Genomic DNA, 23,721 nt, shown 5'->3' with positions numbered 1-23,721 from the left:
TACTCTGCCTTGGAGTTTGTCCTTCCAAAGTGCACCACCTCACACTTCTCCGGGTTGAACTCCATCTGCCACTTCTCAGCCCACTTCTGCATCCCTATCGATGTCTTTCTGCAATCTTTGACAATCTTCTACACGATCTGCAATACCACCAACCTTTGTGTCGTCTGCAAACTTGCCAACCCACCCTTCTACCCCCACATCCAGGTCGTTAATAAAAATCACGAAAAGTAGAGGTCCCAGAACAGATCCTTGTGGGACACCACTAATCACAATCCTCCCATCTGAATGTACTCCCTCCACCACCACCCTCTGCCTTCTGCAGGCAAGCCAATTCTAAATCCACCTGGCCAAACTTCCCTGGATCCCATGCCTTCTAACTTTCTGAATAAGCCTACCGTGTGGAACCTTGTCAAATGCCTTACTAAAATCCATATAGGTCACATCCACTACACTACCCTCATCTATATGCCTGGTCACCTCCTCAAAGAACTCTATCAGGCTTGTTAGACACGATCTGCCCTTCACAAAGCCATGCTGACTCTCCCTGATCAGACCATGATTCTCTAAATGCCTATAGATCCTATCTCTAAGAATCTTTTCCAACAGCTTTCCCAGCACAGACGTAAGGCTCACTGGTCTATAATTACCCGGACTATCCCTACTACCTTTTTTGAACAAGGGGACATTCGCCTCCCTCCAATCCTCCGGTACCATTCCCGTGGACAACGAGGACATAAAGATCCTAGCCAGAGGCTCAGCAATCTCTTCTCTTGCCTCGTGGAGCAGCCTGGAGAATATTCCGTCAGGTCCCAGGGACTTAGCTGTCTTAATGTATTTTAACAACTCCAACACCTCCTCTCCTTTAATATCAACATGCTCCAGAACATCAACCTCACTCATATTGTCCTCACCATCATCAAGTTCCCTCTCATTGGTGAACACTGAACAGAAGTATTCATTGAGGACCTCGCTCACTTCCACAGCCTCCAGGCACATCTTCCTACCTTTATCTCTAATCGGTCCTACCTTCACTCCTGTCATCCTTTCTTTCTTCACATAATTGAAGAATGCCTTGGGGTTTTCCTTTACCCTACTTGCCAAGGCCTTCTCATGCCCTCTTCTTAAGCTCCTTTCTTGCTTCCCTATATTCCTCAATAGACCCATCTGATCCTTGCTTCCTAAACCTCATGTATGCTGCCTTCTTCCACCTGACTAGATTTTCCACCTCACTTGTCACCCATGGTTCCTTCACCATTCTTTATCTTCCTCACTGGGACAAAATTATCCCTTACATCCCGCAACAGGTCTCTAAACATCGATCACAAGATCATCATCGACCACCGTAATAAATTTACTTTGAACTTTTGAACAGTATAGTTAGCATTATTGTGTATGATAGGACAAAACCGGTTTCTTTGCAGCTACTTTCAATTCAGTAACTTGCCCAAGGAGCATCTGGGATGAAGCCAATAGAACCATAGCATTGACTCCAAGGGGGAATACAATGATGGATGAATATTATTTAAAAACCTCAGCATTGAATGAATAAGAGGAAAATCAGAATAAATACAGAAAATGTTGTAAATACTCGGTAGGCTAGGCTACATCTGAGGGTAGAAAATAATTCACCAAAATGTTAGCTATTTCTTTTTTTGCAGATGTAGCCTGACCTTTTGAGCATTGAGGAGTTTCAGTTATCTCAGCATACAAGAATGAACACTGATTTGAGAATTAAACAAACAAGGAAAATTAAACACTTACTATCTTCACCTGGACAAGGCATGCCTGGCCGTTCTGGGATGCAGGGAAACACTGTGGAGAGGAACATCCAGTTAGGATCAAGTAGACATGCCCTATTTGACTTTCAACAATACAACTGAGTACATGATTCACAGGTAACAGGAGTAATACATTATATAATAGAAAGAGTAATTAATTTTGTAATCTCCTCCTAGCCTGATAAAGTTCAGAAGCTGAACCTACTCCCCACCATCGAGCACATTTACAAGTGCTGTTGCAAGAAAGCAGCATTCATCATCAAGATACCACACCATTCAGGTCATGGTCTCTTCTCGCTGTTGCCATCTGGGAGGTGGTACAGGAGCCTCAGGACCTATACCACCAGGTTCAGGAACAGTTATTAACCTTCAGTCATCAGACTCTTGAACCAGAGGGGATAACTTCAATCACCCCAACACTAAACTGATTTCAAATACTATGGACTCACTTGCAAACACTCTACAACTTGTGTCCTTGATATTTATTATTTTTGATGTTCTTTTTGTATTTGAACAGTTTGTTGTCTATTGCACATTGGTTGTTTGTCCATCTCTGTCATGTGTGGTTTTTCATTGATTCTTTTGTGTTTCTTTGTATTTACTGTGAATGCCCAAACGAAAATTAATCTCAAGGCAGCATATGGTGACATATATGTATTTTGGAAACAGATTTACTACTACACCTTCAACTCGTTAACAAAATTAACCGGAGCTTATTCAGTGATGTTGGAGGAATCTCTATGATAGTACCAAATTCTGACACAATTTAAGTGTGAAATAGGCACAGCGAGAAACACAACAAAGCAACCCAATCAGCACCATCCTCCCTTCTTTATTTCCTTGCAGCTCTGCTATATTCTCACAAGCCCAACTTCCAGTTCTTTTGCCATGTACCTACCAGCACGCAGGGTGTGGGAGGAAACACACACATTCACAGGAAGTGCAAAAGCTGCCCTTCTCAGGCTGTTCCTACAGTGCACATAAAAAGTAATTCATCGCCCCTGGAAGTTTCCATGTTTTATAGTTCTACAACATTTAATCAGTGTCACAAAAAGCCAAATTAAATTCACTGTGAGTCAATGTTGTAAAACAATAAAACATGAAACCTTCCAAGTGGGCGAATCCTTTTTAGAGGCTCAATTGCTCACAAAACTGAATTGAATTGACTTTATTTCTTACATCCTTCACCTACACAAGGAAAAATCTTTATGTTACGTCTCCATCTAAATGTGCAATGTGCAATCACAGTAATTTATAATAAATAGAAAAGTCAATGTAAGATAGAAATGCACTCAAATCAGCGCAAGTTAATTAGAGGAAGAAGCTGGCCCAGATCCTGTTGGTCCTTGCTTTTATGCTGCGGTACCGCTTTACAGATGGTAGCAGCTGGAATAGACTGTGGTTGGGGTGATTCGGGTCCTCAATGATCCTTTGGGCCCTTTTTTCACACCTGTCTTTGTAAATGTCCTGAATCATGGGACATTACCACCACTGGGGAACGCAGTAATACGGAGAACACTAAGCTTCTACTCGGCAGTGTCCAAATAATTACAAGGAATTAATTTATTGCAACCAATTTTGCCTCTCATGTTTACATAACACTAATGTTGAAAAAAACATAGAAAACCTACAGCACAATACAGGCCCTTCAGCCCACAAAGTTGTGCCGAACATGTCCCTACCTTAGAAATTACTAGGGTTACCCATAGCCCTCTATTTTCCTAAGCTCGAAGCACCTATCTAAAAGTCTCTTAAAAGATCATATCGTATCTGCCTCCACCACTGTTGCTGGCAGCCCATTCCATGCACTCACCACTCCCTGCATAAAAAACATACCCCTGACATCTCCTCTGTACCTACTCCCAAGCACCTTAAACCTGTGCCCTCTTGTGGCAGGCATTTCAGACCTGGGAAAAAGCCTCTAACTATCCACACGATCAATGCCTCTCATCATCTTATACACCTCTATCAGGTCACCTCTCATCCTCCATCACTCCAAGGAGAAAAGGCCGAGTTCACTCAACCTGTTTTCATAAGGCATGCTCCCCAATCCAGGCAACATCCTTGTAAATATCCTCTGCACCCTTTCTATGGTTTCCACATTCTTCCTGTAGTGAAGTGACCAGAACTGAGCACAGTACTCCAAGTGGGGTCTGACTAGCGTCCTATATAGCTGCAACATTACCTCTCGGCTCCCAAGTCCAATTCCACGATTGATAAAGGCCAATACACCATATGCCTTCTTAACCACAGAGTCAACCTGCGCAGTTGCTTTGAGCATCTTCTGGACTTGGACCCCAAGATCCCTCTGATCCTCCACACTGCCGAGAGTCTTACCATTAATACTATATTCTGCCATCATATTTGACCTACCAAAATGAACCACTTCACACTTAACAGGGTTGAACACCATCTGCCACTTCTCAGCCCAGTTTTCCATCCTATCAATGTCCCGCTGCAACCTCTGACAGCCCTCCACACTATTCACAACACTCCCAACCTTTGTGTCATCAGCAAACTTACTAACCCATCCCTCCACTTCCTCATCCAGGTCATTTATAAAAATCACAAAGAGTAAGAACAGATCCCTCAGGCATACCACTGGTCACCAACCTCCATGCAGAATATGACCCATCTACAACCACTGCAATGTCCCCTTGGATCCCATGCCTCCTTACTTTCTCAATTAGCCTTGCATGGGGTACCTTATCAAATGCCTTGCTGGAATCCATATACACTACATCCACTGCTCTTCCTTCATCAATCAGGCTCGTAAGGCACGACCTGCCCTTGACAAAGCCATGCTGACTATTCCTAATCATATTATACCTCTCCAAATGTTCATAAATCCTGCCTCTCAGGATCTTCTCCATCATCTTACCAACCACTGAAGCAACACTCACTGGTCTATAATTTCCTGGAAGAACTTTTATATTTCATCGGAATAATTACACTTCCTATTGCACAATGTGCTTGTGACTATAATACTTTGGTCTTAGTGGATTAGTGAAATAATCAAGATTATCCTGTACAGAGAGTCATGTGCTTTTTTTTTACTAAATAGTGCTACCCCCTGACAGGTGGGAAGACAGAGGTCCTCAAAAAAGAAACCTCGAAACTCTGGCAGTAAAACTTCTGTAAATGAAATTGGATCAGACAATAAGCTATAAAATAGAGGAATAAGAAACTCATCAAGTAATAACAGAATACCTTTTTAAAAAAGTTACAACATAAATTACATTGTCATTACATCTTTCCTTGTTCAATCTACTCAAAAGGGAAGCAGACCAATAAAATTCAATTAATTTATTACATTTTCTTCAATGCCTTACGTAAATGCTTCAATCCCTAAAAATTCAAAACTTCCTGAAAGAGAATAAATTTAGCATTTTTATCTAATTAGCCCAGTTGCATTTGCCCACATTGCTTGTTCCAACAGGATCACAGTATGAATCAAACACAAACTATGGAATTCACTCCCTTAGTTGTAAAAATAATTTAACAATTGAAAGAAACAGGCTAGGTAATCAATGGAATGCATTATTCTTGACCATGCACTGTCCTTTCCTGAATGAGATTTGATAGTGGTATACAAAATTATGAGGGGTATAGATAGGGTAAATCCAGGCAAGGCTCCCCCCTCACCGCCCCCACTGAGGTTGGGCAGGACTACAATTAAAGGTCATCAGTTAAGGATGAAAGGTAAAAGGATTAAGGGGAACATGAGGTGAAGCTTCTTCACTAAGAGGGTCCTGAATGTGGAAGATGCCAGTGCAAGTTGTGTATGCGAGTTTGGATAGGTACATAGATGGGCTGAAGGGCCTGTTTCTGCGCTGTACCTTTCTACAACTAAGTCAGAAATACAACTGCAGTTCTAGTTTCTCCCTTGAATAAATTTGAAGGCTCTTGCAAGCTTGAACCTTCAAATAGGAACAAAATTTCAGGTCCTACAATAATAACAAGATCAAATATAGGGATGGATAATAAGAGAGCACTTACAGGATAATACTGGAAGTTTAAAATTCTAAAAGCATCTCAGCTCACCGTGAATGATCAGTTCCGAGTCCTTATTCAGCTCATAGAGGCGAAAAGCTTCTTCCAGCTCCAGCTGAGATGAGACAGTACAAGGATCACCTGTTCAAATGTAAGCAACAAGGTAATTACGCATTTGAAATATTATAAACACCATTACACTGAATACGCAACATAATGATAAAGAACCATGAATTGCTCCTTAAAGTACAAAATCACACAGGGCGTCACAGTCAGCGTAGGGTTAGCTACAACAGCTCAGGGTGCTTCAGTCCAGAACTCAATTCAGCCACTGTCTGGAGGGGTTTATACATTCTCTACGTGACTGAGTGGGTTCCCTCTGGGCGCTCCGGTATCCTCCCACAGTCCAAAGACATACCAGTTAGTAGGTTAACTGGTCATTGTAAATTATCCTGTGATTAGGCTACGGTTAAATAATGGGTTGCTGTGCGGTATGGCTTGTTGGTCCGAAAAGGTCTGTTCAGTGTTGCATTTTAAGTAAATAAAAAGTAAATGAAAATGTAGTGGACAGTGCAAAGTAAACAACTTAGAAAATGGGGATCCAAATTAAATCATTTTATAGACTCACAATACAAACAGCAAAAAATTTCCAAACCACTGTACTAACTCTCAAAAGATGGCATTAATATTGTTCTCCCTTGGAAAATTATTGCAAATTTAAAAAAAAAATAAGGTAAGCTTATAACAGCTGGATGCTTCCAAGACAAGGCAACATTGGATATCATGGGGACTATTTTCCCTACAGAGGAGGTGGCTGAAGAAAGACCTTATGAGGTGCATGAAAATCATGAGGGCTATAGGCAAAGCATTTTCCCTGGGGTAGGAAAGTGTAAAGCATCCATTTAAGGTAGAGGGGAAAGACTTAAAGCGGACCTGAAGGGCAGGTTTTTCTACACAAAGGGTGGTAAACAGGCATAATAAACTGCTAGAGAAAGTGGTAGAGGTGGGTACAATTGCAATGTTTGAAATATATTTGGACAGGTACATGAATAGGGGAAGTTAATTGTTGAAAGAGATAAAGGATTGGAGAAGGGGGAATCTTATAGGAGAGGACAGAAGACCATGGAAGCAAGAGAAGGGGGGAATCAACTTCCCAGCTCTTCACTTCACCACTTCCCCCTCTCCCGGTTTCAACTATTACCTGCCAACTTGTACTTCTTCCTTCCCTCCCCCACCTTCTTATTTTGACTTTGTCCACTCCTTTCCAATCTTGAAGAAACGTCTCAGCACAAAAGGTCGACTGTTTACACTTCTCCATAGATGCTGCCTGGCCTGCTTCCAGTATTTTGTACATATTCCCATAGCATGATACTACCTCCACCATAGTTTATAGTAGGGATGGTGTTACTTGACTGAGGAACATTTTTAGATTTATACCACATGTACCACTTAGCTTTGAAGCCAAAAAGTTCCACTTCAGTCTCATCTGACCACAAGACCTTCTTCCACATCTTCACAGTATCTTCTAAATGATGCTTTGCAAAGTCTTTACAGACAAATAAATGATTTTTTTTAAAGTCACAGCTTTTTCCTTGTCACTCTTCCATAAATACCAATTTTGTGCAGCTTTAGAGATTGTGGAGTCGTGAGCTTCATCTCCAGTTGCAGCGACTGACTGCTGCAGTTCACTCAAAGTGACTGTTGGTGTCAGAGTAATCTCTCTTAAAGTGCCATTCTTCTTTGACAACTAAGTTTAGAGGGGTGGCTGAACTAGGCAGTGTGGCTGTAGTTTCACATTTTTTCCACTCTTCCATGATGCACTGTGCTCAGAGATAGTGTTGTACCCTTTCCCAAGTTTGTGTTTGTCCATTATCGCTTCCCTGATCCACTTTGAATACTCTTTTGTCTTAATTTTGGTTTAGTGGTCTATTGAAAATCAACCATACTGTTGGACCTTACAGAGAGAGTGTATTTATTCTTATCAATTCAGTGAAAACAGGTGATCCACCAATTTTCTACAACCACAAATTGTGAGTTGGTAAGGTAATATACAGTACTGTAAATTAAGAACCTGGTGGCATGGTGCAAAGACAATAACCTATCCCTCAACATCAGCAAGACGAAGGAATTGGTTGTTGACTTCAGAAGGAGTAGCGGACCGCACAATCCAATTTACATTGGTGGTGCGCATGTGGAACAAGTCAAAAGCTTTAAGTTCCTCAGGGTCAATATCACAAATGACCTGACTTGGTCCAACCAAGCAGAGTTCACTGCCAAGAAGGCCCACCAGCGCCTTTACTTCCTGAGAAAACTAAAGAAATTTGGCCTGTCCCCTAAAACCCTCACTAATTTTTATAGAGGCACCGTAGAAAGCATTCTTCTTGGGTGCATCACAACTTGGTATGGAAAAGTTGTCCTGTCCAAGACCGAAAGAAGCTGCAGAAGATCGTGAACATGGCGCCGCACATCACACAAATCAATCTTCCGTCCGTGGACTCACCGCACGCTGTCGGAGCAGCGCTGCCAGGATAATCAAGGACACGACCCACCCAGCCAACACACTTTTCGTCCCTCTTCCCTCTGGGAGAAGGTTCAGGAGCTTGAAGACTCGTACGGCCAGATTTGGGAACAGCTTCTTTCCAAATGTGACAAGACTGTTGAACGGATCCTGACCTGGATCTGAGCCGTACCCTCCAAATATCCGGACCTGCCTCTCAGTTTTTTTTTGCACTACCTTATTTCCCATTTTCCTATTTTCTATTTATGATTTATAATTTAAATTTTTAATATTTACTAATTTTAACTATTTTTAATATTTAATATTTGTAATCCAGGGAATGTGAAGCGGAGAATCAAATATTGCTGTGATTATTGTACGTTCTAGCACCCAATTGTTTGGCGACAATAAAGTATAAAGTATATGAGGAAAGTTAGCATTGTAATTACAGGAGGAATGAATACATTTTCAGCCTCAAAATTCTGGGTTTTTTTAGTAAATTGTTGACATTTTTTTGGAATTTTTCTTTTGATTTGACAAGATGCACAATGTTTTGCTCATAAGACCATAAAACATAGGAGGAGAATTAGACCATTTGGCGTCAGTAAGGACCTGGGCCCATTGCAATTTACCTATCACCACTACAGTCAACAGTAGGAGTAATCTCAATGGCTACTCAGATAGCTTTAGACCACCTAGACATCACAAACACCTATGTCACCTATGTGTTCATCGACTACAGCTCAGCATTTAATACCATCATTCCCACAATCCTGATTGAGAAGTTGCAGAATCTGGGCCTCTGTACCTCCCTCTGAAATTGGAAGTTCCTAACTTCCTAACTGGAAGACCACAATCTGTCCGGATTGGTGGTAACATATCCTCCTTGCTGATGATCAACACTGGCACACCTCAGGGGTGTGTGCTTAGCCCACTGCTCTACGCTCTATATACACATGACTATATGGCTAGGCATAGCTCAAATACCATCTATAAATTTGCTGATGATACAACATTGGTAGAATCTCAGGTGGTGACGACAGGGCGCACAGGAGTAAGATATGCCAATTAGTAGAGTGGTGCTGCAGCAACAATCTGGCACTCAACGCCAGTAAGACAAAAGAGCTGATTGTGGACTTCAGGAAGGGTAAGACGAAGGAACACACCAATTCTCATAGTGGGATCAGAAGTGGAGAGAGTGAGCAGTTTCAAGGTCCTGGGTGTCAAGATTTCTGAGGATCTAACCTGGTCCCAACATACCGATGTAGTTATAAAGAAGGTAAGACAGCTGCTATACTTCATTAGGAGTTTGAAGAGATTTGGTATGTCAACAAATACACTCAAAAACTTCTATAGATGTACTGTGGAGAGCATTCTGACAGGCTGCATCACTGTCTGGTAAGCAGGGGCTACTGCACAGGATCGAAAGAAGCTGCAGAAGGTCGCAAACCTGGTCAGCTCCAGTGGTAAAAGTAAAAAAAAGGCATGCCCGAGGTGCTGGAGATCCTTAATAATGGACGCTACCTTTCTGAGACACCACTCTCTGAATATGTCCTGGGTATTTTCCAACTATAGGAAATATTGTCTCCACATCCACTCTATGTAGGCCTTTCAATATTTTATGTTTCAATGAGATTCCCCCCTCTCATTTTTTTAAACTCCAGACCAAAAGTCATCAAGCACTCCTCATACATTAATCTATCATTCCTGGCTTAGTAAACTGTTTTATAATTTATGATTTACTGAGGTTTTAAAATTTGTGACATTTAAACAATGGTGTACAAAGCTCCAATGAAATGAAGTCATCTCTTCAATGCATAAACAAGAGAAAATCTGCAGATGCTGGATATCCAAGCAACATACACAAAATGCTGGAGGAACTCAGCAGGCCAGGCAGCATCTAGGAAACGCGTACAGTCAACATTTCGGGCCAAAACCCTTCAAAAGGACTGAAGTAAAAAGTTGAGGAGTAGATTCAAAAGGTCGGGGGGGAGGGGAGAGAGAAAAACGGAAGGTGAGAGGTGAAACCTGGAGGGGGAAGGATAAAGCAAAGAGCTGAGAAGTTGATTGGTGAATGAGATAGAAGGCCATGGAAGAAAGAAGAGGGGAGGAGCACCAGAGGGAGGCAATGTGCAGGCAAAGAGATAAGGTGAGAGAGGGAAAAGGGGATGGGAAAGGTGAACGGGGGGGGGGGGGGAGGGATTACCAGAAGTTTGAGAAATCAATGTTCATGTCATAAGGTTGGAGGCTACCCTAACGGAATATAAGATGTTGTTCCTCCAACCTAAGTGTGGCCTCATCATGACAGTGGAGGAGGTCATGGATGGACATATCGGAATGGGAAATGGAATTAAAATGGGTGAACACTGGGAGACCCTGCTTTTTCTGGTGGATGGAGTGTCAAGTGAAGCCATCAATACTGCCCTCAACCGCATAAACACCATCAACGTTGTCCTCAAGCACATCTCTTCCATTTCGCACATGTCTGCTCTTACCCCATCCTCCCACCACACTTCCAGGGATAAGATTCCTCTTCTCCTCACCTACCACCCCCTGCATCCTGCATCTAATTCTCCGAAACTTCGATCACCTCCAATGGATCCCACTACCAAGCATATCTTTCTCTCTCCCCCACTTCCTGCTTTCCGCAGGGATCGCTCCCCATACAACTTCCTTGTCCGTTCGTCCCTCTCCACTGATCTCCCTCCTGGCACTTATCCTTGCAAGCAGAATAAGTGCTACAGTTGCTCCTACACCACCTCCCTCACTACCATGGAATGCACCCTCGTGTTCTGAAGGAAGTAGCTGTGGAGATTACGGAGGCATTAGCGATAATCTTTCAAAAGTCGATAGATTCTGGCATGGTTCTGGAGGACTGCAAGATTGCAAATGTCTCTCCGCTATTTAAGAAGGGGGCAAGGAAGCAAAAGGGAAATTATAGACCTGTTAGCTTGACATCGGTGGTTGGGAAGTTGTTGGAGTCGATTGTCAAGGATGAGGTTACGGAGTACCTGGAGGCATATGACAAGACAGGCAGAACTCAGCATGGTTTCCTTAAAGGAAAATCCTGCCTGATAAACCTATTACAATTTTTTGAGGAAATTACAAGTAGGCTAGACAAGGGAAATGCAGTAGATGTTGTATATTTGGATTTCCAGAAGGCCTTTGACAAGGTGCCACACATGAGGCTACTTAACAAGATAAGAGCCCATGGAATTATGGGAAAGTTATATACATGGATAGGCATTGGCTGATTGGCAGGAAGCAGAGAGTGGGAATAAAGGGATCCTATTCTGGTTGGCTGCCGGTTACCAGTAGTGTTCCACAGGGGCCCGTGTTGGGGCCACTTTTTTTCACGTTGTACATCAACGATTTGGATTATGAAATAGATGGCTTTGTGGCTAAGTTTGCTGATGATACGAAGATAGGTGGAGGGGCCGGTAGTGCTGAGGAAACAGAGAGTCTGCAGAGAGACTTGAATAGATTGGGAGAATGGGCAAAGAAATGGCAAATGAAATACAATGTTGGAAATTGTATGGTTATGCACTTTGGCAGAAGAAATAAACAGGCAGACTATTATTTAAATGGGGAAAGAATTCAAAGTTCTGAGATGCAATGGGACTTGGGAGTCCTCGTGCAGGATACCCTTAAGGTTAACCTCCAGGTTGAGTCGGTGGTGAAGGCGGCGAATGCAATGTTGGCATTCATTTCTAGAGGAATGGATCATAGGAGCAGTGATGTGATGTTGAGGCTCTATAAGGTGTTGGTAAGACCTCACTTCGAGTACAGTGGGCAGTTTTGGTCTCCTCATTTAAGAAAGGATGTGCTGACGTTGGAGAGGGTACAGAGAAGATTCACTAGAATGATTCCGGGAATGAGAGGGTTAACTGTGTTTGGTGCTCCTGGTGTGGTCTCCTGTATATCAGTAAGACCAGATGTAGATCGGGAGACCACTTTGCCAAGCACCTACGCTCTGTCCACCAGAAAAAGCGAATTCTCCGGGTGCTCACCATTTTAATTCCACTTCCCAGTCCCATTCCGATGATAATGCCTCTTCTCTCCCTTTCTCCATTTCCCATCCCCTTTTCCCTCTCTCACCTCCCATCACCTCCCTCTGGTGCTCCTCCCCCTTTTCTTTCTTCCATGGCCTTCTGACTCTTTCACCAATCAACTTCCCAGCTCTTTGCTTCATCCTTCCCGGTCCAGGTTTCACCTATCATCTTGTGTTTTTCTCTCTCCCTTTCCCCCACCTTTTAACTCTGCTCCTCAGCTTTTTTCTCCAGTCCCCCTGAAGGGTTTCAGCCTAAAACATCAACTGTACTCTTTCTCTAGATGCTGCCTGGCCTGCTGAGTTCCTCCAGCATTTTGTGTGTGTCCCTCAATGCATAGCTCACCAAATCTTAAATGGGTTCAGTCCAATAACATTACTCAACGAAATGTTGAAAACAGGAACAAACAAGCGGCTTGTTACATTTTCATGACATCCCAAAATGCTTCACAAGCAATTATTTTTATTTTTGTTAATGAAGTAAACGACCATATTTTTGGTGCTATAGCTAAAGGAAGAATAGTGGACATCAGAAAACAAAACAGAGCACAGTGAGGGATAAGTACCAAACATTTGCCTTTATAATTAGTAAATGGTTCAAAGTAAATTTATTATCAAAGTATATATATGTCACCTTATACAACCCTGAGATTCATTTTCTTGTGGACATACTTAATAAATCCAATAACCGTAACAGAATCAATGAAAGGTGCACTGAAGTACAAGTTAAGATGACAAAAGAGTACACAAAAATGTGTTACAGTTATGGAGTGTAGTGTAGATAAGCAATAAAGTGCAAGATCATAATAAGATAGAGGTCAAGAATCCATTTCATCACACTAAGGGACAGTTCAATAGTCTTACAGCAGCAGGAAAGAATCTACTTGTACAGGTGTCCCCCGCTTTTCGAACCTTCGCTTTACGAAACCTCACTGTTATGAAAGACCTACATTAGTACCCTGTTTTCACTTTCAGAAGGTGTTTTCACTGTTACGAAGAAAGGCAGTGCACGAAGAAAGGCAGTGCGCGATAAAGGGCAGCGCGCGCGCCGAGCAGCCGCTTTGCCCCGGATTCGGAACGGCATTGCTTTAACACGTTGCATTGAGCAGCCGTTAGCAAGATGAGTTCTAAGGTGTCGGAAAAGCCTGAAAGAGTAAGGGTGTTACACTTAGCGTGAAACTAGACATAATTAAGCGTTTCTATCGTGGTGAACGAAGCAAGGACAAAGGCTTGTGGAAGTTGACAAAGATGATGTTGAAGAGGTTTTGGCATCCCATGACCAAGAACTGATAGATGAAGAGCTGATGCAATTGGAAGAGGAAAGGGTAACAATCGAAACCGAATGCAACCGAATGCAGAAAGCGAAACAACTGTGAGATTTTCGCCGCAATGATAAAATATGACTTTAATTTCGAAAGGGTACGTAGGTTTAGGGGATATTTGCAGGATGGTTTGAGTGCTTACAAACAAATGTATGATAGAAAAATGCGCGAGGCTCAGCAGTCAAGCAAGCCTTCCACATCAGCCACAGCAGACGACGAACCTCGACCTTCGACATCAAGGCGGGCAGTCATAGGAGAAGATGAGCTGCCTGCCCTGATTGACGATGAGATGACACCCCTGTGTCCCACCACCTGGGCCCCGGACAGATACTGTACCGATTCGCGAAGAGAACGCAGTGGTAGCCAGGAGGCACACAGTACATCTTTAAGAAAAAAGCCAAAATAAACATGCTAATTAATTAGGTGCCGCCTAGCACGTAATTGTCGGCCCAGATCAGAGGTGATGCAACCTGAGCGGGGGAGTTGTTAAGAGTGGAAAAGCCATTGCACTGGAGCAGTGCGACTCTCTCGACCTCAGAAATCCAGGTCCAGTGGTACAAGTAGGCATCATAACTGCGTCTTCCATGGTTGCAGTGGATGATTATGACTTCTTCTGTGCCTCATCATGTCCTTCGCTCTCCACGGAGCGTAACAGAACCACCTTCCTGACCACTGGACTTCATCTGCCCAGTCTGCTGGAGCTGACTAGGCATGTCTCTATCTCACTGGCGTATGAGGCCCACCAGCTACCCTCACCTGGTTTAGCCCGCCAGTTGAAGCAGCATACAAGGTGTGGCTCCAAGAGGCTATTTGTAAGTGGCAGCAGCCACACCTCAGTAATATGTAGTACAAACAAGAAATCAGCTAGAATTGATTAACTAACCAAAACACAGACCATAAGTAAGTCAGGTTTACCTAATTTACTAATTTTCCATTCTCCCAACCACTAGGAGGTACAGGAATCTGAAGACACAATCCACGATTCAGCAATAGATTTTTCCCCTCTGCTGGATCACATTTCCCAACAGACCATGAACGCTACCTCACTTTTTGCACTATTATTTTGCTTATATTTCTTATTGCAATTTATAGTATTTTTTATGTATTGCACTGTACTGCTGCCACAAAAAAAAAACAAATTTCAGGACAACTCTGCTCCCTAGTAAACCACAGTGGGTGCCTTCAACTTCAGCAGGTGGTGCTGTTTACCCATAGGGCTTTACCACTTCCTGAAAAAAAATCACCTTTGAGCACACAGGCCGACCTTGCAGAAATATTCAATTTTGTTCCATGTTCACCTATTGATCTAATCAATATTTTGGTTTTGTGTTGTTATTGGCAAAACTAGAATGGTTCACAATGTTGTCAATAATAGAATTTGTATCAGATCGCAAAGCTGGTGAATACTATAACTTCATGATTTATGATTCCAGGATTGAATGGCTTGTCAGATGAAGAGCATTTGAAGACTCTGGGCCTGTATTCACTGGAATTCAGAAGAATGAGGGATGACCTAATTGAAAAGTGTCTGATGTTGAAAGGTCTCGGTAGAATGGATGGTGGGAGAGTCTAGGACTAGAGGATACAGCTCAGAATAGAAGGGTATCTTTTTAGAACAGAGATGAGGAGAAATGTCTTTAGCCAAAGAGTGGTGAATCTGTGCAATTCATTACCACAGGTGACTGTGGAGGCCAAGTCATTGGATATATTTAAGGCAGAGGTTGATAGATTCTTAATTGGTCAGACCATGAAGGAATACAGGGAGAGGGCAAGAGATTGGGGCTGAGAAAGGATAATGGGTCAAACATGATAAAATGGTGGAGCACATGCAAGAGACCAAATAGCTTAATTCTGCTCCTGTATCTTATGGTCATTATGACTTTTTTCTCAGTTAATTCCACCCATCTATGAAATTCAATAGAATTTAATATATTAGTTTAAAGCAACTGCAGTCCAGTTTCCTCCTTGGAGTGATGGAGGATGAGAGGTGACCTGATAGAGGTGTACAAGATAATGAGAGGCATTGATCATGTGGTTAGCCAGAGGCCTTTTCCCAGGGCTGAAATGGCTAACACAAGGGGGCATAGTTTTAAGGTACATGGAAGTAGGTACAGTGCGATGTTAGAGGTAAGTTTTTCCACACAGAGGGTAGTGGGTGCATGGAGTGCATTGCCAGCAAAGATGGTAGAGACGGATACAGCAGGGTCTTTTAAGAGACTCTTAGATAGGTACCTGGAGCTTAGAAAAATAAAGGGCTATGCAGTAGGGAAATTCTAGGCCGCTTCTAGAGTAGGTTACATGGTTGGTACAACATTGTGGGCTGAAGGGCCTGTCATATGCTATAGATTTTCTATTTCTATTTGTAGGTAGGGCGAAGGCATTACTAATTAGGCCGTCATGTACTGTTAATCTCTAATTACTTTCCCCAAGCAGTAAGGCTGATCTCACTAACTCACCACTCCACACCGCTAACCACCACTACTTTATCATTTCCTGTCAGTCACCTTATGTACAGACACACCTGTGCTCAGCATCATCTTAAGAACATACTGTGGCAGCCCGCACACGCAGGACTTGAACCGCCATCAGGAGCCGTGGGCAGACACAAGGTAGCGTGTTTGAAACTACCCGCTCGGGGCTGACCTTCCGGGGACAGTCTGACATCACGTCCGCCCCGCGGGTCGCAGAGGCCCATGGCAGGGGAGATTAAGCGCACGATTTTAAATCAGTAAAGGCATTCTGAGTTCAGCTCTCTCTGCCTCCGTGTGTTTCCTTAGTAGCGCATTTGCGCGCGACTACAATACAATCAATGTATATAAACTATCTTATATATTTTTGTGGTTTTTTATTATTGTGTCCTTTATCTTACTGTGTTTATTTTTTGTGCTGCATTTGGATCTAGAATAACAATTATTTAACTATCCTCCACATTTGTGGACTGGAAATGACATTAAATAATTTTTAATCATTCCATGATTTTAACCCTACATGGTGATAAGTTAACAAGCCCACAGAAAAACTACATCACCCATCACACCCCCACATCAGACTTCAGAGGAATCACCTCCCCCACATCCCTTTCATGTTCTCAAACTTAATTCTACCTCCATTAGTTTTACTTTAACTTTTTTTGTATTTCTTCAGGTTGCACTAAAACTCTGCATCATACTGTTTTGTGCTCACTATATTTATTGTTATATTTATTATTACTACGTACACTGTTTACTCTGTGAGCTTCTCATGAGCAAGGAATTCCATTACATCCTGTTGTACATGATAATAAACTAAATCAGAATCTGGGGAAACTACAAAGGGAGCTCTAGTGTTATCTCAGTAGTTTTCAACAGAAATTTTGAACATACATAACACAGGATGCTGCAGTTAACTAATGAGAACATACAACAGCGCAGCATGGGTTTAGGCCCTTTGGCCCACAACTGGTAATCAAATGGCTAACTCAAAATTAACCTCTTCTGCCTACACAATGTTCATATCCCTCCATTTTCCTCATATTTATGCGTCTATCTAAACGTCTCTTAAAAGTCAGTAATGTATCTGCCTCTACTACCACCTTAGGCTGTGCATTCCAGGCGCTCACCACTCTGTAAAACCTTGGCCCCCTTATCTCTTTTGAAACTTAACCCTCTCATCTTAAGTGCATACCCTCTGGTATTAGACATTTGAGCCCTGGGAAAAATATAGTGTTTGTCCACTCTATCTATACCTCTCATAACTTTATAAACCTCTATCAGATCTCCCCTCAGCCTCCGCCGCTTCCAATTTCTTGTTATAGCACGTGCCCTCTAATGCAGGCAGCATCCTGGTAAACCTCTCCTGCATGCTCTCCAAAGGCTCAACATCCTTCCTACAACAGTGAGATCAAAACTGTATGCAATACTCCAGATGCGGCCTGACTAGAGTTTTATAAAGCTACGACATAACTTGCTGACCTTTGAACTCAATGCCTCGACTAATCAAGACAAGTATGCAATAAGCCTTTTTAATCACCCTATCAACATTTTCAGGGAGTGATGAACTTGGACCCCAAGATCCTTCTGTTCATCAACAGTGGTAAAGGTCTTACCCTTAACAGCAAACTGTTCTTTTACTTTTGACTACCAAGATTCAAAGAAAATGCAAGGAATATTTACCAGGCAACATCCATGGAGCAAGAAATTAAGTTCACAATTCTTACTCCACGTGCTGTCTTGTTTGTACTTCCAGTATATGCAATATTTTAAATATTCTTTCAATTCACCTTAACTTTACCTATAAATCTTTTTAGCTATCATTTCTAAATTTCAACATAAAATGTCAACTGTGCCACCTAAACTCCTGCTGCATCCCACACGTCTTATCAGCCACTTCAAAATCCACTAAGTGAAAATGATAATAGCATCCCTAAGAAGGGCACTTCTCACAATTTCAACAGCGTTCTAAAAATGTGTTGAATAGTGCTTTAGAGTAAATGCAAGATTTTTCTCTCTCTTTCGCACAAGAGAAAGACTGAGTTTAAAATTCAGTGGCAACCAGTTCTCGTAGTAACCAGGAATAGAGTCGCTCTTGTCCTCGCCTACCACCCAAGAAGTCTCTGCATCATTCTCTGTAACTTCTACCATCTTCAACAATATCTTACCACAACACATTTTTACCTTCCACACCCCTACACCACTCTCCACAGGGCTCACTTCCTCTATGATTCTCAATCCATTCGTCCCTCCCTCCTGGCATTCATACCTGCAAGCAGAAGTGCCACAACTGCCCTCACCTCCATTCAGAGCCCCAAACAGTCCTTCTAGGTGAGTCAAAACTTCATCTGTGAATCTGCTGGGGTCATCTACAGTATCCGATGCTCCCAGTGCAGCCTCTCCTACAGTGGTGAGACCTGCTTTGTCAAGCACATACACTCCATCCACAAAAAGCAAGACTTTCCTGTGGCCAACCACTTTAATTTCCCATTCCAATCGTTTCTCACAGTAACCAATCTATCCAAAATTCTGAACGTTGAAAATCATTAAAAATTTTTTTGAAATTTCCATTCATGCAAATTGTATCCATAATTTCAAGACAATGGAATCTCCTTATTACATTCTAAGTTTTCAAAGCAATTAATGATGCATAACAATTTCCTGTTCAGTGCTATCTTGTATTAAATTTCATTTAATTATCATGCCACAGCAAAGATTGAACCATTTCACATGAACTTGAGTAACACACACAAAATGATGGAGGAACTGAGCAGGTCAGGCAGCATCTATGGGAAGGAATAAAGAGTCAATGTTTAGGACTGAAACCCTTCATCAGGACAAAAGTCCAGCATTTGCAGAAACTAATAAAGCTGAGGTATTTTTGCTTACTTGGTCTATAGTCTCGTACAAATCTATAAATTGCTTCACCATTTTTATGGAAATATTAGTTGCAGAGACATCCATGGTAACATACGTTGTTAATGTTCCACACTTATCATCTCTCTTCATTCCATGCCTTTTTAAAATTTCCTTTTTGTTTTATTCCAATCTCTCTGTCCTTCAAGATCCTCAAAGAAAGGAACTGAGAGAATGAATATGACAGAAAAGCTAACAAAGTGCCAGTGGTTTTTTATCTTGCCACTGCAACAGCACATTTAAATTTAGTCACCTTAAAGCATATTTGCCTGAGCAAGGCACCCAATAGAGTATTACACAGACTCACATAAGACTTTGCATTAAAGAATATTCTTTGAAGAGGTACACCAGTCTTATTTCTACTTTCCATATTCACTCTGCAAGATTGGCTAGAAAAGCAAAATATTGCCAGAAATTTTGCCACAAAATTCAATCTACCTTCTTCGTCAATCCACTTCATTGTAAAGAGCTGCTCGTTGTCAAAGCAGCACATGTCGCGAACTTCAGTGCAAAGATTTTCATATGTGATGGCAGGATCAAAGTGGGTGATCATGATGTCCCTAAGTGAAGATGTAAATAAGACAGTTAAGAAATAGCCAATAACACACGTTACTTTACACAAATGGTGAGAAGTCACTGTATAACTTTCCACTCAGCATCTGATTAATAGCTCCCTAGTGTTGATTTCGAAAGCTGATAAGCAGACATGGTCATATTTCATTTTCAATGTCAGGTAAAATCCCAGTGAGCTGCTTATTCACAATCAGCATTAAAACCAAACCTAAAAATATCAGAGCACCAGGCTATGTTCCTTCTCCTTACATGCAAACAGAAGGATCCAGTGCAGAAAGTTGTACTATGCTGGTCTTATTAGCCTTCCCTCCCTCTATGTGACCATCTGTCTGTCCCTTTATGAGGGAGGGGGGAGAGGTGGGGGGGGGAGAGAGAGGAGGGGGAGAGAGAGAGAGAGAGAGAGAGAGAGAGAGAGAGAGAGAGAGAGAGAGAGAGAGAGAGAGAGAGGGAGATATGTTGAATCATCGGGTGAACAATTAGTGTATGTTGTTCTGCTGATTATGGTCTTGGAGGCTTTGCCATTGCTTGCTTGATGCGTGGAGGGCGCTGATGCTTTTTTGCTGGAATAAGTTGGGGGGAAAGGGAAGGGTCATTGATCTGCTGTTACTTATGCATGGGGAGGGAGTAGGGGGCTTGGCAGTTTTAATGTTTTTACTGTCACTCATTCTTTGGGACACTTCAGTTTTCATGAAAGAACAAAAATTTCAGGTTGTATATTGTATACATTATCTGATATTAAATGGAACTATTGAACTCTATGACCATTTTCACCTGGTAGACTGCTGCATATTCAAAGATTCAGCAGTCAGCCTGGAGTATGTTACTGCCTTCATGGATTTTGTCAAGTATGTTGGGTACTGTGTACCAAAGAGGACAATCCAGCCATTCCCAAACTGGAAACCATTGATAAACCAGGAGATCCACTCCTGGCTGAAGTCAAGGACTGCAACATTCAAATCAAGTGACCCTGACCTTCGGATGAAATCGAGATATAACCTCCATAAAGCTATCAGAGATGACAAGAGACAAAATTAATCCAAAATTGAGTCCCAGACCAGTCATCAACTGAGGCAAAGCTTACACACTTTCACAAGCTACAAAGCAAAGTTGGGGAGCATCACTCACAACACATCTCTTGCTGATATGCTTAATGCATTCTATGCTTGTTTTGAATAGAAGAGGATTGGAGGGCCGGCTGGTGGTGCAATGACATCGGCACCAGACCCAGGAGCGGAGGTTCCCGGGTTCGAAACCAGTCAGGTCCGCTCTCAAGTACGCTTTCCATCCATGCCTGGTTGAGTGTGGAGATCGCAACTCGACCTTGTAAAATAAAGGGAAAATACTGCGAAGATGTCTGTGTGAGGAGTGGCATGCCACACAGTCTCTCTTGTTCCACGCCTTATAAAAAGCCATGAAAAAGACATCACGCATGCACATGCAGACGCACACACACAGACTCGCACGCACACAAAAAAAAAGAGGATTGGAATATCATCACCCACCCCAATATCCTCCAATGCACATGAACCCACATTGCAGACATAAATTCAGTCTGTCAGAGAGTGAACCTGTGGTAAGCATCTGGCCTAGATGGTGATATGTCTTTAGATCCTATGCAGATCAGCTGGTGGGTGTATCTATAACCTCTCCCAATCACAGTCTGAAATTCCTACTTCCTTAAAGGCCACTATCAAGCCCGCACTTAAGAAAAAAAGGTAATATGCCTTAATGGCTACCTCCCAACGGCTCTGACATTATCCATCACGAAATGCTTCGCAAGGTTAGACACAACACACACTAACTTCAGCCTCCAAAACAAACTCGATCCATTGCAATTCACCAACCACCGAAACTGATTTACTGGATGCCATCTCCCTGGCCCGACACTCATCTCTGGAGCATCCAGACAGTAAATTTATTTATGTTAGACTATTTTACTTAATTGACTACAGATTTACCATCAATACTAAAATTCCAAGCAAACTCACCACAAAACTCAAAGTAAATTTATTATCAATGTATATAACTCTGCGATTCATTTTCTTGTGGGCATACTCAATAAATCCATAATAGAATCAGTGAAAGACGACACCAACTGGGTGTTCAACCAGTGTACAAAAGATAACCGGCAAATCAAATACATAAAGAAATAATAATAATAAATAAGCAATAAGCAAGAGAACACGAGACGAAGAGTCCTTGAAAGTGGGTCCATTTCGGTGATGGAGCAAGTGAAGTTATTCCATTTGGTTCAAGAGTCTGATGTAATAACTGTTCTTGAACCTGGTAGTGAGAGTCCAGAGGCTCCTGTACCTTCTTCCTGATGACAGCCTCAGAGACCCAAGACTCAACACATTCCCTCACAACTGGATTTTTGAGTTTCAAACCAACAGACTACAATCAGAAAGGATAGATAAAATATCTGCCACAATTATTATCAATAGTGGCACTCCACAAAGTTGAGTCTCAGGCCTCTACTCCATGCACTATATACTCATGATTGCACAGCCACATTCTGCTTGAACTTTATCAACAAGCTCAAAGATGAGACCACTAAAGTCAGCTGTACCTCAAATAATGATGATTCACAGTACAGACAGGAGATAGTAACACAATATCATGACAACAAACTTTCCCTCAATATCAGCAAAACAAAAGAACTAGTCATTAACTTGGGGGGGGGAGGTTGAAGCAAATGCTCCTGTCAATGTCAATAGTGCTGCAGTCCAGAGAACTTGAGAACTTCAAGTCTGAGGTGTGAACATCACCATGACCATGTCCTAGGCCAACCACGCTGATGTCAGAACCAAGAAAGCTCTCCAACACCTCTACTTGAGGCTAAAAATATTTTGCATAACCCCATCAACCCTTACCAAAAATTTATCAATGTACCACAGAAAACATCATATCCAAATGCATCATGGCTTGGTACGGAAACTGTTCTGCCTGTGACTGCAAGAAACTGCAGAATTGTGGACACAACTCAGCACATGACAAACACCAATCTCCCTTCAATGGAATCTATTTACAGCACTCACTACCTCAGTAAGGCAGCCAGCATAATCATAGACCCTATCCACACTGGAAATTTTCTCTTCATTAGGGCAGAAAATACAAAAGCCAGATAGCAACAATGTCAAGGACAGCTTCTGTTCCACTATTATAAGACTACTGAATGGCTCCTTAGAACAATAAAACAAACTCTTAGCCTCACAATCTACCTCATTATGAACTTGTATCTTATTCTCTACTTGCAATGCATTACCTGTAAATGTACTTCATTCTGCATCCTGTTATTGTTTTACCTTGCACTACCTCAATGCACTGTGTAAGGAATTGATCCATATGAATGGTATGCAAAACAAGCTTTTTACTGCATCTAGGCAAATGTGACAAAAATAAACCATCAATTCCTAACTCAAAAACAAAATATGTACGCAGATATTACTCAAAATGAGAATAGCAACACTATCTGATGTTCTAACTCTCCTTCCCCACAAGCTCCCAGAGTTACACCACCTTTCCATTACTGTAACTCACACATTGTTATTCACTTACTGGATGTGGAAGCTGGTAGCATGATTTCTTGATCACACAAGATTGCTCTTTTCTGATTCAGAGATACAGCACAGTAACAGGCCCTTGCGGCCCAACAAGTCCATACTGCCCAATTACATCCATGTGGGCAATTAACCTACAAACACATACATATTTGAAATGTGTGAGAAAACCACAGCATCTAGAGGAAACCTTAGAAATAGTTAAGTGTAAGGCTTCCATTAAGATATATTACTTTCCTTCTCACTGTGTTACATGTAATGCTGGACAAGTGGTGTGGCTTCTAAGGGGTGGACTGTATTGTAGGGGTAATGACTGTCACGTGACAGCACTGCCCACTACCTGGCCAGAAGACACGCCACCTGCTGAAGTTTGACCCCTCCTCGCCCATCAATGCACACCTAACCATTGCACCCCCCCCCCCCCCCCGGTGAATTACCTGGGCTGGATCCTCCATTTTAAGGATGACACGTGTGCTGGACTCTCTCTCACTTTGCTATCTTCGAGGGACCACCCTGCTTCACTCCAGGCTGAGAACCATGGAATGGCGCTGTAGAAACTGTTGCTG

General features: G+C 42.2%; 1 protein-coding gene across 2 annotated transcripts in view; it reads right to left on the bottom strand.

Moving 5' to 3' along the window:
* Positions 1-23,721, bottom strand: part of prkci (protein kinase C, iota) — a 129,888-nt gene that overhangs the window by 68,334 nt on the left and 37,833 nt on the right. The window contains exons 2-4 of one of the 2 annotated variants that reach the window (XM_072254916.1): positions 19,461-19,582; positions 5,823-5,912; positions 1,762-1,812 (exon numbers count right to left, since the gene is read on the bottom strand). In XM_072254916.1, the coding sequence (XP_072111017.1) occupies positions 1,762-1,812; positions 5,823-5,912; positions 19,461-19,582 (263 nt within the window). The remainder of the gene's footprint in view (positions 1-1,761; positions 1,813-5,822; positions 5,913-19,460; positions 19,583-23,721) is intronic. The other variant, XM_072254917.1, reaches the window with a different exon arrangement.

Source organism: Mobula birostris, chromosome 4, assembly GCF_030028105.1.
Source record: "Mobula birostris isolate sMobBir1 chromosome 4, sMobBir1.hap1, whole genome shotgun sequence".
Lineage (NCBI taxonomy): Eukaryota > Metazoa > Chordata > Chondrichthyes > Myliobatiformes > Myliobatidae > Mobula > Mobula birostris.
The sequence above is the reverse complement of the archived record's forward strand: the minus strand, read 5'-3'. Positions and strand labels throughout refer to the sequence as shown.